Source organism: Carassius gibelio, chromosome B25 (assembly GCF_023724105.1).
Source record: "Carassius gibelio isolate Cgi1373 ecotype wild population from Czech Republic chromosome B25, carGib1.2-hapl.c, whole genome shotgun sequence".
Taxonomy (NCBI): Eukaryota; Metazoa; Chordata; class Actinopteri; order Cypriniformes; family Cyprinidae; genus Carassius; species Carassius gibelio.
The window spans coordinates 19616030-19630825 of NC_068420.1; the positions used below are offsets into that span (position 1 = coordinate 19616030).

The 14796-nt window shown below is 38.9% G+C and overlaps 1 long non-coding RNA gene and 1 gene segment (V, D, J or C); one reads left to right on the forward strand and one right to left on the reverse strand.

The window, feature by feature from the left end:
* Window positions 1-14796, forward strand: part of LOC128013754 (Ig kappa chain V region Mem5-like) — a 120918-nt gene extending 106122 nt beyond the window's left edge. Inside the window, 2 exon segments of the V gene segment in view lie at window positions 13381-13412; window positions 14267-14796. Of these exon segments, the coding sequence occupies window positions 13381-13412; window positions 14267-14580 (346 nt within the window).
* Window positions 4773-6636, reverse strand: LOC128013805 (uncharacterized). Its single transcript, XR_008183410.1, has 2 exons — window positions 6179-6636; window positions 4773-6093 (listed from the first exon to the last, which is right to left on the reverse strand). It is a non-coding gene; the product is annotated as an uncharacterized LOC128013805 (long non-coding RNA).

Genomic DNA, 14796 nt, shown 5'->3' on the forward strand with positions numbered 1-14796 from the left:
CCCGCTCCCGCAATATGTATGTCCACTCTATGTATGTTTTACAATTATTAGCCAAATGTCCCAGGTATTCTGTTTGAAAAATACCAATAATCATTAAAAACATTCAAACTTAGGCAGCCTGCTCAATAACACTGGCAATCATCACGCCTCTTGACCCATCGAGGGCAGTGAAGGTGGAGGAAGTACCAGAACAGTTTTGGGCAGTTAAAGGTGCCTTCCATGAACTAGTTTCTTCCTGGTGCACTTCCGGGAAGAAAGGAACCAGAGGGGGGTGCTGGCGTTCCGCATGAGCAGCCCCCAGGAACCAATCATCTAGCCTCGAGCGCTCGGGACAGGGCGAAGGATTCCAGTCGACTCGGACAACTCTGGCACTCCCGAGGGAGGCAACGCAGCCGAACCCTCATCTCCCGGGGACTCAAGCCCACCTTGTGATGCGGCGATCGACATACGGTCCTCTTCGTTCAGATCACCCTGGCCACCAGCCAAAGTAGCACTCTTATGAGAAGAAGAGCTAGAACGGGGTGTGGCAGAGTGGACTCTATACCTTTTAAGGTAATCGAGTCTCGATCTCAACGCCGAGATGGTCATGTCTCCGCAATGAGAACATGAACCATCCACGAAAGCAGTCTCAGCGTGCTGGAAGCCCAGACACGTGACACAGCAATCGTGACCGTCATGAGGAGCGATGTATCGACCGGACCCAGAAACACACGGGCGAAATGACATCTTTAAAAAGACGCAAATCGGCCCGTATCTCTTTTGTGAGAGAAATAGGGGAACGCGGGAGCTGTTGCAGGAAACCCAGACGAACCGCTGAATCACTCTGTCAGTTCTAGCTTGTAACACTCCGGTGATTGCAGCAAGCGATGTGCTCGGCTTCGAAGCGAAAGCTTGAATGCAAGTTGCTCACGTTGCTCCTTATATACCCGCTCTGCGGGGTGGAGCTCGCGATGCAAATTCCACGGACCTAGGTACTTTGTGTACCATTGGCTCGTTTTGTACCACTCGAAGGTGACTGGGCTCTCGGGCGAGATCCCATTCGTAACGTCGAATGTGAGCGATTGAAAGGGAACACTTCAGCTGTTGATGACACTCAGTCAATTAGTTTTGGAAAAAAATGCTTTTAAAAAATTAAGAATAAAACTTTCACATACAATATCTTCAAAATGTGCTTATATAAAAAAATTTAAAGATACAGTATATATTTAATGACCTAATGACCTTTGACCTCTTCTATCATGGATGACGTTGTGTTTCTCTTAATGTTTCTTTTCTTCATCTGCAGCCCAATCACTGTGAATCCACTTTACATTTGAAACTCCTGGACCTGGATTCAACAACAGTTACTAAAAATAATGAGCATACTTTATTTTAAGGTCCAGTTCTCACTATTAACAAACCATTAACTACGACTTTTGCCAAAAACAAATCTCTTAATTCACTGCTTATTAATAGTTGGTAATACGTAAAGTATTCTCATAGCTTCATAATATTAAAGTTGAACCCTGATGTCACATGGATTATGTTACCGATCTCCTTGCTATGTTTCTGGACATTGACATGTTGATTCTGTTTCTGTCTATGGAGGGTCAGAGCTCTCGGATTTAATCAATAATATCTTAATTTGTGTTCTGAAGATCAACAGAGGTCTTACAGGTAATGTAACGATATGAGGGTGAGTAATTAATGACATAATATTGATTTTTGGGTGAACTAACCCTTTAAGTTTAGGTACAGTTAATGTGTTAATAATAGGCTTGATAATAAGCAACTATTTAATAGTGAGAATTGGTCCCTATACTAATGTGTTACCAAAATTATATTTGTGAAAATCTTAAATCAAATATACTACAATGTGTTTTTTTTTTTTAGCAGCTCAGTCTGTTGTGAATCCTGCCCACTTCTTTGCATGGTCAGCACATGCTTCAGTGCTCTGAGAGTGTTTATAGAGCTGTGAGTTTAACACTTCATGACTGAGAGCAGAACAGAACACAATCTTCATCATCACACAAGACACAACAACAACAATGAACAACATCATCATCCTCATCTGGACTCTGACGCTCTGCATTCAGGGTAAATATCTTATAATAAATCAGGAATTATACCACAACATCTCATATTCTATGCACTAGTGTGATATATTAGAAGGATAATCGTTAATCTAAATATTCACTAAACAACTAAAATGTCTTATTTCAGAGATCTGGGGACAAGTGACTGTGACTCAGAATCCAGCTATAAAATCCATCAATCAAGGAGAAACTGTTACGATCAGCTGTAAAACCAGTCAGACACTTACTAGATGTAGTAACTGTGTGTCTTGGTATCAGCAGAAACCTGGAGAAGCTCCTAAACTCCTCATTTACTGGATCAACAGCCTCCAGTCAGGAACTCCATCTAGATTCAGTGGCAGTGGATCTGGCACTGATTTCTCTCTCACCATCAGAGGAGTCCAGACTGAAGATACAGGAGATTATTACTGTCTGAGTTTACACTGTCCTAGGAGCTGTGTGTTCACACAGTGATAAAGAGTCGTACAAAAACCTCCGTCAGTCAGAGTCACAGTGACTGCACTGATACAGCTGAGAGACACTGCAGCTGCTGATGAGAGGAGGATGATAAACAATGCAACGTTAAATTACAAATGTTCTTATAACATGAAATATGAATTATATATATATATATATATATATATATATATTATATACATTTTTTTTTTACTAAATATAGCAAACATAGTTGTTGTATGTCTTGTAGCTTATTTTATTTTAAATAACCGTAAGTGCTCAGCCAGTTCAGTATTTGTGTCTCTCCTCTTGTGTTCCAGATCAGAGAATGAGGATGGAGTGGACATTTCTGTGGCTTCATGTCTATGATTGAATCTTTGCTGATATTCAGTACAGCTTCACTTTTTGTCATGTGATTTTGCTTAAATGTAGCAGGATGAAAGAAAACAGCAAAACACCTTCTTCAAGCATAAAAAAACTTCAGCATGGACATGTTTAAATCACTTTAAAAAAAATCAACACACATAGTTACAAAATAATGTAACTAATATTAAAGATTAATGATAATTTGCAGTAATACAAATTTAAATATAAAAAATAAATAAAAAAGTAAAAAAGTAAAAGTAAAAAAATGTTTTAGCTGCACACTCTTGTATACTTAACTCCATTTGCAAGTGTTGTCATGGTTAATTTTGAGGAATCAAAGCAATAAAGATGACTGGATGAACTAAATGTATCAAAATGTGCAACACAAAACAGATCAAACTCTGTGAAATACTGTATTCCTGCAATATATATATATATATATATATAATTATGTCCTATAAGTGCATTTATTTGTTGATGTGGACTGCACTCACTGAAGTGAGTTTGCTGCAGTGTAGCTTGCTATTACTGGAAATTTTCATTGCTGTCTATTACACATTTTTTTGTGATCTGATGTTTCTGAGGATTTGTTCCGGGGCACATATATGACATGAATCTATTCATCCGAACTTCTTTCGGCTGACAGGACGGTCTGCTGCTGGTGGTGTAATGATGTGAGGAATGTATTCTGGACCCATGTGGACCTGTTAACAGCAATCAGTCAGGTTAAGAGTAGTCATTGATCATATAATTGGTCAATATACCATTGACCATATAATTGGTCAGACGTTAAACCAAGGTCCTGACTCTCTGTGGTCATTAAATGTCCCAGGATGTCTTTCGAAAAGAGTAGAGGTGTGACCCCGGCATCCTGGCTAAATTCCTCCATTGGCCTCTGACCATCATGTCCTCCTAAGAATCCCCATATCTGCTGATTGGCTTCATCACTCCGTCTCCTCTCCACCAGTAAGCTGGTGTGTGGTGGGCGTTCTGGTGCACTAAGGCTGACGTCGCATCATCCAGGTGGATGCTGCACACTGGTGGTGGATGAGGAGATACCCCCTGACTATGTAAAGTGCTTTGAGTGCTTAGAAAAGTGCTATATAAATGTAATGAATTATTATTATAATTATAATTATATAAAGCAAATGATTGCAAAATAAAGAGTTAAAGTATGTTTATTAGGGCCAAATTAAGATTTTCAACTATGTTCTAGAACAGTCCATCGAGCATCAAACATAAAGAACAAATAATTTTACATTTAAGGCTTGTAGTATGCTCTTAAATAATTCAAATAATTATTTAGCAACTTGTTTTGTAGAGGTGTGACCCTCATTTCACAGTAATTGACAAAATATTTTACACTTGAGGCACAAATTGTTTATGAAATATATAAATAATAAATGTATCATATATCAGCATGCTCTGCAATGTTTTAAATAAAACAGTGCTTTTCAGCTCGAAAGAGTCTTTAGCAACTTGCCATAAAACTATCTTGTAATTTGTAGACGGTCCCTCTGATGGTGATGACGTCACACTACTCCATGGACATAAACGTGTTTTTCAACCTTTTAAAACATTGAATTCTGCAGAAACATGGATAGGTACTGCTCATTATAGTCGGTAATGAAAATTAATTGTAAATATCCTTTTTATTAAATGCATATTAACAAAGCTATTGAACATGAAAGTCTGAATGTGTGAATATGAAACCAATTTTACTGCAGTCAGATGTTCAGCGTCCTCACAGGAGCTTCATAATACAGTCAAACTACACAGAGTCAACATGTCACACCCAGGGGCGGGCTATGCTTTGACTAAGCCACACCCCTTCTCAACTTCCACCTCGAGGAGGTCCCCAAAGCCAAACCAATGGCCAAACAACACGAGAACAAGTAAGTGATAAAACAATCTTTATTTAAATAATTAAAAATAGCTTGGGGAATAGGGAAAGGGCTTTCTCTTTCTCCACAGGCAGCGGCGTAAGTACAGGTTTCCTCGGTCTCTCCTCGTGTTACCCACTCTCTCTCCTTTTCTCTCCACAGGTATCAACTTGGGCACAATAGCACAGTTAGTTTGCTTTGAATGGCTCTCACCTCTGGGCTGGACACAGCGTACTGCAAGTACAGGTTTCGCTCTATTTCTCCTCGCGTTATCCACTCTCTCTCCTCCTCTCTACAGGTATCAACTTGGACACAAAACACAGTTACTCTGCTTTGGATGGCTTTCACCTCTGGGCTGAACACAGCGTACTGTACGTACAGGTTTCCTCTGTTTCTCCTTGCGTTACTCACTCTCTCTTTCCTTTTCTCTCCACAGGTATCAGATTGGACACAAAGCACAGTTAGTTTGCTTTGAATAGCTCTCACCTCTGGGCTGGACACAGCGTACTGTAAGTACAGGTTTCCTCTGTTTCTCCTTGTGTTACTCACTCTCTCTTTCCTTCACTCTCCACAGGTATCAACTTGGGCACAATAGCACAGTTAGTTTGCTTTGAATGGCTCTCACCTCTGGGCTGGACACAGCGTACTGTACGTACAGGTTTCCTCTGTTTCTCCTTGCGTTACTCACTCTCTCTTTCCTTTTCTCTCCACAGGTATCAGATTGGACACAAAGCACAGTTAGTTTGCTTTGAATAGCTCTCACCTCTGGGCTGGACACAGCGTACCGTGCTATCTCCGGAGATCTGAAGCACGCTCACAACATATACTGTACTGAACTAGGCTAGGACCAGCAGTCTCCTTGTCCTCCCGCGACGAAGTGCGTGAAGGCGGGGGTTTATCTGACAGGACACACGGCAATACACAGCAGCCCACAGCAATATACAGCACCAAGTCAAAATTATAGGTTTTCACAGCACGAAGACTCACCCACCACACTCAGTGTACGAAAAGGACACCCGTCTTCCTTCACTTCGCTTGGTTCGGATCTGGCGATGGAATATGCGGCCTAGCTAGTGATGTCGTCGTTGTGACTACTTCAATAAGTATTCCTTCGGCTCTCCCACCACGCTATATTAGGGGTAGGGCCGCCCTCCTCCTCCTGGAGAGATCTACACAACGCCAGGTCAATATACAGGGCACTTTCGGCTTGCTCTTAATACTCACATCAATGCCGCTTCCAATCCCCTTTTTCACGTCGTCTCAGTTCGCCGTATAATCCGTTCACTTCTCAACCTTTAAGGTTCGCGATGTCTTCACAATCATACAATTCCAGCCTGAGGGAGGGAGGGAGAGAGAGAGAGAGTTAGACAGCCACCAGCAGCGCACCAAGACGGGCACGACACAGTGCTTCACACACACCAGAAAGAGCCCCCAGACTGTGAAATAACTTGGCCTTAAGTACTGCCTTGTCCAGCGTATCCTCCAATCACCAACCGCTGTCCCTAACTAGGCACAGGTGCATCGAATTCCCTGATTTTCCCTCTTACGGCGCTACCGGAAGTTCCGGTGTTCTGTTTTTCCGGTCCGGGCGGAACCAAACTTCCCGATTTTTGGTTCCGCCCCTAAAGATCGTCACCTTGTGACAAACACACAGACAACCAACAGTGATCTGTTTCAGTGTTTGAGCTTCACAGACTTGTGTAATAATTTCCTTCATCTGCAGGTGTTTTCATTCAACTTTTTTTTCTTCTGAATGCATTAATCTGTATAAATCTCAGTAAATTTTTAATCCAAACACAATATGATTGAATTAAACACATCAGCCTACAGAAATGTTCAGAAATATGACTTTATGGTTCAGAAGAAGTTAATACAATTAGAAGTTTTTATTATTATTTTTATTTTAATCTTAACAATTTTATAAACTGTTGAATTATTTTGATGGTATGTGTACAGAGGTTCATACTAATGCCTTTTTGAACGGATACAAATATTTTAACGTAATTTAATTTATGTCTTTGTAAATCCCAATATATCTCAGAACAAAACCAGACCACCATTAAACACCTCAAGATCTGAACATTTACCTCTTAAAAATATGTGTTTAGAAAGCAGATGATAAGCCTGTAAAATAATTAAAGACTCACTGTAGAGAGTGTCTGTCTGATTTATAAAGCTCATTATCATCATAAAGTATTAAATCTTTTATTGTTTTGTGAATAGATCTGAGTCTGACAGCTGTCTGTTCTGTGTACAAAGACATTTACATACAGAGACACTTTGCATGAGAGTGTTTATAGAGCTGTGAGTTTAACACTTCATGACTGAGAGCAGAACAGAACAATCTTCATCATCACACAAGACACAACAACAACAATGAACAACATCATCATCCTCATCTGGACTCTGACGCTCTGCATTCACGGTAAATATCTTATAATAAATCAGGAATTATACTACAACATCTCATATTCTATGCACTAGTGTGATATATAAGAAGGATAATAGTTAATCTAAATGTTCACTAAACAACTAAAATGTCTTATTTCAGAGATCTGGGGACAAGTGACTGTGACTCAGAATCCAGCAATAAAATCCATCAATAAAGGAGAAACTGTTACGATCAGCTGTAAAACCAGTCAGACACTTACTAGATGTAGTAACTGTGTGTCTTGGTATCAGCAGAAACCTGGAGAAGCTCCTAAACTCCTCATTTATGACATAAGAACCCTCCAGTCAGGAACTCCATCTAGATTCAGTGGCAGTGGATCTGGCACTGATTTCTCTCTGACCATCAGAGGAGTCCAGACTGAAGATACAGGAGATTATTACTGTATGAGTTTACACTGTCCTAGGAGCTGTGTGTTCACACAGTGATAAAGAGTCGTACAAAAACCTCCGTCAGTCAGAGTCACAGTGACTGCACTGATACAGCTGAGAGACACTGCAGCTTGAGGAGATACAGTTTGTATCAAACAGCATTTTCATCACAATACAACATAATATTGATTTAAAAAAAATTTTTTAATATGATTTGACATTTGCTATTATAGAAAAAAATGCCATGATAAGATTAAGGCTTGATTAATACAGCACACATTAAAGCCATATACAAGAAGATGACATCCCTCAACTAATGTTTCCTTCTGGTATTTTTGAACACCAGAAAACAAATCACCTGAAGACAGACGCTTCATATAATGACTATAACACGACATGTTTCCATGTAGGACTGAAAAGAGTTCCTTCTTGTGAAAGAGCCATTGGCAGTTTCTTTAAAGTACGTGTACATTGATGGAATAAGAGGCTCTTTGTGGATTCTTTTATTGCTGAAAAAAATAAATTATAATAATTGTAATATGAATGTTATACATGATACTAGGAGCCAGAGTAATTCAGTAAGAGCTGTGAGAGACACAGATACTGAAGGACACACATCAGAATGAATCATTGACTGAGTCTCATCACAGATCAACAGTTGATTCAGTTATTCAGGAGGTCATTATGACTGCTGCATCAACAGAGCAGCCACAAATATCTCTTTATGGTTCAGAAGTAGTACAACATTCATCACCATGAACAAGAAAACCCATGCGTTTACAAACATGCATTTATTCAGAATTTTTTTCTTTTTTTCTTTCAAAACTCACAAAGGCATAAAGACAAAATCTTATGTTATTTGCTCAATGGGTTAAAATCCAGTATTGTGTAACATCTTTTAAGATTTTAAAGGTCCCGTTTATCGCGCTTTTTTGAAGCTTTGATTGTCTTTACAGTGTGCAATATAACATGTTCATGTTTCGCGTGTAAAAAAAACTGTATTTTTCACACAATTCACCTATCTGTATAGCGCTGTTTTCACTGTCACAAAAACAGGCTGATGACTTCCTTGTTCTATAAAGTCCCTCCTTCAGAAATACGTAACGTGTTCTGATTGGGCCAGCGGTTCCTGTGTTGTGATTCGGCACCAGCTTAGAGCTGGAGATGTATTTATAATCACAGAAGCGTTTTTACTGACGAGATGCACATGAAAATCTCATTAGTTTTTTTGCACAGCCCTAACATCTAGTTAAAGCTAAACAGCATTGCCCTTTGTGTAGTAAGTTACAGAAACTGTTAAACGCACCAACTTAAATAATAAAATACACTTACCGTTTGTGGTCCATAAACAACGCCTTCTCCAGACAAAGAGGGAACTGCTCCATCTTTCAAGAATAATTTGTTTGTGAATTCATGTGGGCGGAGGTTAGTCAAAAAACTGTTTTAGTGATTTTATTACTGCAGGAACTAGAGGGATGTAGTCCAAACGGGTCGTTTTTTGTAGGCGAATTCTGTTAAATCAAATATCTCGCTTGGCATTGAACTTTGAGCTTTAGAATTTTACAGATATAATTTTTACTCTAACAACAACATTACACACTAACTAAAGTTTAAAACCTGGAATCACGAAGAAGGGGACCTTTAATATGTGTATATAAATAACATGTTCCCCACAAATTAAACCACCAAAACACATAACCATTATTAAAAACCTGATAATTATTGTATTTCTAAAGAGAATGAGTCAGTGTTTTGATATGATCAGCATTTTCTAGGTGTAATATATGATTCCTGTCAATCAAACTGAACAGACGGCATTAAGTCACTTCTTCTGTCTGACTTCTTGTACATTTTTATCCACAACATGCTTGTTTCAAGTGCATTAAAATATATGAATCTAGATTTTGAATATATTTCTAAAAAGTATGCAAATAAATATGCTTATTTGAGCTTTTAAGTCATATTCTTAACTCAAGCACACATTAAGTTGTGTATTTATTTACAAATTATAGTATATTTTGTGTGTACTTTGTGTAAGAAGACAGCAAAATGATTCAGGTGTTATAGGGTTTAATGTGTAAGTACTTTATTACAATGTATAGGCCAGCTGCAATATGTTTAAAATATTTCCATGCACTTCAATCTTCTTTTCAAAAGTAATACATTTAGTAAATCATTTTATGTAGCACATTAATTCACTACAGCAAAAAATAAATTATAACTATATGTGCCTTATGCTAATTGTGTTTTAAGTGTCTAAGTGTATTCTTACGGTGTATAAACTTCTAATGTATTATAAAATATATATATATATTTACATAATTCTAAAAATTCTAATTTGTCGGCAAATTATAATACATGTATTCAAACACTGATGCAAAACTGTTATATAAAATTGATAAATTGTATACAACTTATTTTCCCTTTCACCGGTCCTGTGTTAAAGTCTTTAAATACTACAGTGTCTGAATTGCAAGCCCTCTATGGGGCGCCGTTTGTAAAGCGGCTCACGCTGAACATAACAGCAACATTTTGACACATTTAGCTTCAAACAAATGTTAAAAAAACTGGTATGAATTTTTGACAGTCACTTTTTAGCACCTTTACAACAATATTTGTCAACTTAGAGATATTTTAAATTGTTAAATATAAATATTAAATGTTACACCTAAATGTTAAATCAAAATGTTACACCTGAAAACCAATCAGTATCCACTATTTCTCACGCAATGCAAACACATCTCCTTCACATAGTTCACCTGGGATACGTTTCCCGTAAAAGATCATTACTCGTTGACCTACCGCCATAGTCAGCTGCATTGTTGTTGAAATGAACTAGCTAGTTACGACGGTTTCCCCATCACGATCACATCTCCGTCGTTTGAATCACATTAGTTCAACAAATTAGGGCCATTGTTAATGACGTCACACACATGTGGTGGAGGAATAACTTCTGCTATTTAACCAACCACGTAGTTCTAACCACGTAAGTTTGTGACGCTATTTGCTAATGTTCATTTGAAATCAAGCACAATGTTAGTTCTGTCAGGCCAGATAGGGATAGGCTGCGACCAGCTGATGCGGTCAGCTGTCAAATCACTCCAATCACTACCATTCTCTTATTATACACAGGACATGTATCCGTGGCACTACTGCTCGGTAAGTATGCTCAAATCGTTTGCAACCCTCCCTCCCTCCCCATTATAAGCATGAGCATATTACCCTGCACCTTCTGGTTGTAGTCTCTTTGTTTCAGATCACTAAGGCTTTCAAGTCCTGGCTGGCATGGACCTCACTGATGAGAGACACTCATCCTCATAACCAAGCTACAGGATAGACGTCCCACTGCCACATCTACACAATTACCGCTGTTCACTTTTAAAGACACTATCAAGTGTCTTAATTGTCATGTATTTCCAAACTGATGGTTCCGGGTGGTTAATGTTTAAGCTCTTGTATGTTCAGTTAAATTGGGAGCAAGGATCCCCATAAGCAACCATACCTGTTGCAGTAGCTGTCTGGGTGGCTGGTCTCAGATGATCTTGGAGATGAAGATGCTGGATGTGGAGGTCCTGGGCTGGTGTGGTTACACGTGGTCTGCGGTTGTGAGGCCGGTTAAATGTACTGCCAAATTCTTTGAAACTCTTTTGGAGACGGCTTATCTAGAGAAATGAACATTCAGTTCACGGGCAGCAGCTCTGGTGGACATTCCTGCAGTCAGCATGCCAATTGCATGATCCCTCAAAACTTGCAACATCTGTGGCATTGTTCTATGTGTAAAAACCGCACACTTTATTGTGGACTTTTATTGTGGTCAGCCTAAGAGACACCTGTGCAATAATCATGCTGTCTAATCAGCATCTTGATTTGCAACACATGTGAGGTGGATGAATTATCTCGGCAAAGGAGAAGTGCTCACTAACACAGATTTAGTCTTAGATCTTAGATCTTTGAGTTCGGCTCATGAAAAATGGGAGCAAAAACAAAAGTGTTACATTTTTAATTGTGTTCAGTGTAATATTCATCGTATGGCTGTGGCGAGTGGGGCGGGGCCGAGAGGCGTGGGAACGAGTAGTGAGGCCAGGTGTAGTGATTGGAGATGAGCTACACCTGCACCCCCACCGCCAGTATCAATCCCACGTAGGAGATGGAAGGATATAAAACTGGAGCGACTATAGTGAAGGACGAGAGAGGACCAGGCCTGGAATATTATTTTATGTTTGCTTTTTATTTGTGCGCGTCAGTCGCCGTGAGGGGCTGACGCGCTGTTTTGTGTTTATTTTTGATTGTGCGCCGGTTCCCGCCTCCTTCTTCCCGATGATTAGGAAGTTAATATCGTTACAATGACATTGTGTTATTTTTGTTGCGTGTGATTGTGTTGTGCAGTTTCTCATACCTGTATCAGTGCAGTCACTGTGACTCTGACTGACGGAGGTTTTTGTACGACTCTTTATCACTGTGTGAACACAACACTACTGATATAATGGTAACTCTGACAGTAATAATCTCCTGTATCTTCAGTCTGGACTCCACTGCCACTGAATCTAGATGGAGTATTTGACTCTCTTTGGACTGCATAACGTATCAAGAGTTTAGGAGCTTCTCCAGGTTTCTGCTGATACCAGGCCATACAAGTATATGAACCTACACAGACATCGCTCACTTCTGTGTTTGTTTTACAGTTTATAGTGACTGATTCACCAATCTGAACTGTTTTAACAGAGGGAGTCTGAGTCACAGTCACCTGTCCACTGAAACCTAAAAACATTGTTAGAGTTAGAAAGAGCAGGGTCTATGTGTAACATTCACTCTTGATAATAATATTATACAATTTGAATTTAATATTTTAATAAAAATGTTACCTTGTATACACATAATGACAGTCCAGATGAGGATGATGATGTTGTTCATTGTTGTTGTTGTGTCTTGTGTGATGATGAAGATTGTGTTCTGTTCTGCTCTCAGTCATGAAGTGTTAAACTCACAGCTCTATAAACACTCTCAGAGCACTGAAGCATGTGCTGACCATGCAAAGAAGTGGGCAGGATTCACAACAGACTGAGCTGATACAAGACTAATATACTAGAGTTACAGAATATTTAATTACATATTACATTAGATGAGCTGCCACCACTGTAATAAAAGCAAGAAACATGAGTCTGGTCATAAACTATCAGGAATGACTGTACGTCTATCATGAATCCTCATGTAGGCCTGAAATTATAAAAATGGACAGAAAACATTCTGTTAAAGATGGTGATAGATTACAGCTTGATCATGTGGAGTTTTGTTGTTCTTGTGCTGAGGATTCACAACAGCCTGTACAGTATATATTTACAGTATATATGGACAATTGTGTCTTGATTCTTTTCTCTGAAGATGCGGGTTATTTTGTGAATTATTATGATTGAGTTGCATATGAAGAACATAAGCAGAAACTCCACAACATTGTCATGATAAAAGAGGTCAAAGGTCACCTCAGAGGTCACAGGTCATCAATTACTGTATATTTCTTTAGAAAGGTCTAAATCAGCAGACAGGATTTAAAGTCAAAGTGAATCATGTCTATCGTAAATGTGATTAATTAACTCTTCAACTGATTATGAAAATAACTAATTTGATGTTTTTTCTTCAGTTAATAACAAACATTTTGAAAACACTTTGTCTTTGATCTTAATTTTTGAAGTATTTTTGAAACTAAATGAGTGTTGAAGTGTTTCTCTCTCTGCTGGAGTGTGTGTTCACTCGAGTGGAATAGAGGTTTTTGTACGAGTGTTTCATTAGATTGTATCACTGTGGTGCACATTCGGTGGAGGAACTAAACTGGTGCTCGGTAAGTCTGTCTCTTTTGACTGTCTTTTACAAAATTATTAAAATGTTTAGATTTTAATGTTTAACTTATTGTATTGTCACATTGAGAGCTTTAAAATAACTGAATTAAATACTCAGAAAACAAATTGTCCAAACACATTTCCATGATGTGTCTCACTTTGAGTTTTATCAGTTAATTTTATTTACAGATTTATTTTCATTAATGTTTACACCGTTCATATGACGTTCATATTTTATTATATATATTATATATGGAGAAATGACATCAGAATGTCAATAAAGTTACTTTTTGTAGTTCAGTCAATGATTTTGAATCTCTTTTGCTCATGCTGTGCTTCAAAAACTTACAAAAATACTAAATATGTGTCTGTTCAGAAAAGTTGATTCTATTGTTTATTATTATTAAAATAATTTGCATTTGATGTGAGATATAGTAATAAAAAATCAGCTTGAAACATTAACATTTTTAAAAGTGTAAAAAAATATTTAACAGTGTAATATGATTTTAAGTTCAGTTAAGACAATGTAAGAACTTTATGATGAGATTTGAGACTATACAGGAATTAAAGCGTTCAGTGTCTTTGTACAGTGTCAGCATTCATGTACATCGTTTCATTTTATGAGGTTTCATTTAAATGTATGTAGTGATTATATATAGTTTGTATATTGTGTATATATCAGCTGTAGTGATGTTGAATAAGATGAATGATGAGATTGTAGTGATTTTGACTGCACTCCTCATGTCTGCTGCTGAAAGTCCTGTTGAAATGCTGTGAATGCTGCAGGGCAGAAGAGTGCTGGAGCTGCAGTGTGTTTTCTCTGTGTTTGTGAATGTGTTGTGTTTGTCTCCTGCAGCTGGTCCCACAGTGAAGCCCTCAGTGTCTCTGCTGCCGCCCTCTTCTCTGCAGATCTCTGGAGACTCAGCCGCACTGCTCTGCCTGCTCAGCTCTTACTCTCCACAGGGGGCGCTGGTGAGCTGGACACTGGACGGCTCAGAGGTCACCGAGGGGGTTGTGACCAGCGCAGAGAGCGAGCAGGACGGCCGCTACAGCCGCAGTAGTGTCCTGACCCTCAGCAAAGCACGCTGGGAAGCGGGAGAGCAGTACGTCTGCAGAGTAACACATGATGGAGCTCCTCATGAGGCCTCGTTCCACAAGAGTCGCTGTTAGTCGCTCGCAGTGCTGATGTTTCTCCAGTGAGCGCTGCTCTCTCCTGAAGATGAGCGTATCTGAGTGTCCTGTGTCAGGCAGGATTCACATGAGTCTAGTGCTGCAGCTGTAGTCATTTACAACTCAATACTGAAAGAGAGCTCTAGTGTCAAAGCACTGGCTGATCTTTCAATCTGCTGTGTTTGCTGCAACATTCAATAAAGCTTCTCAACAAAC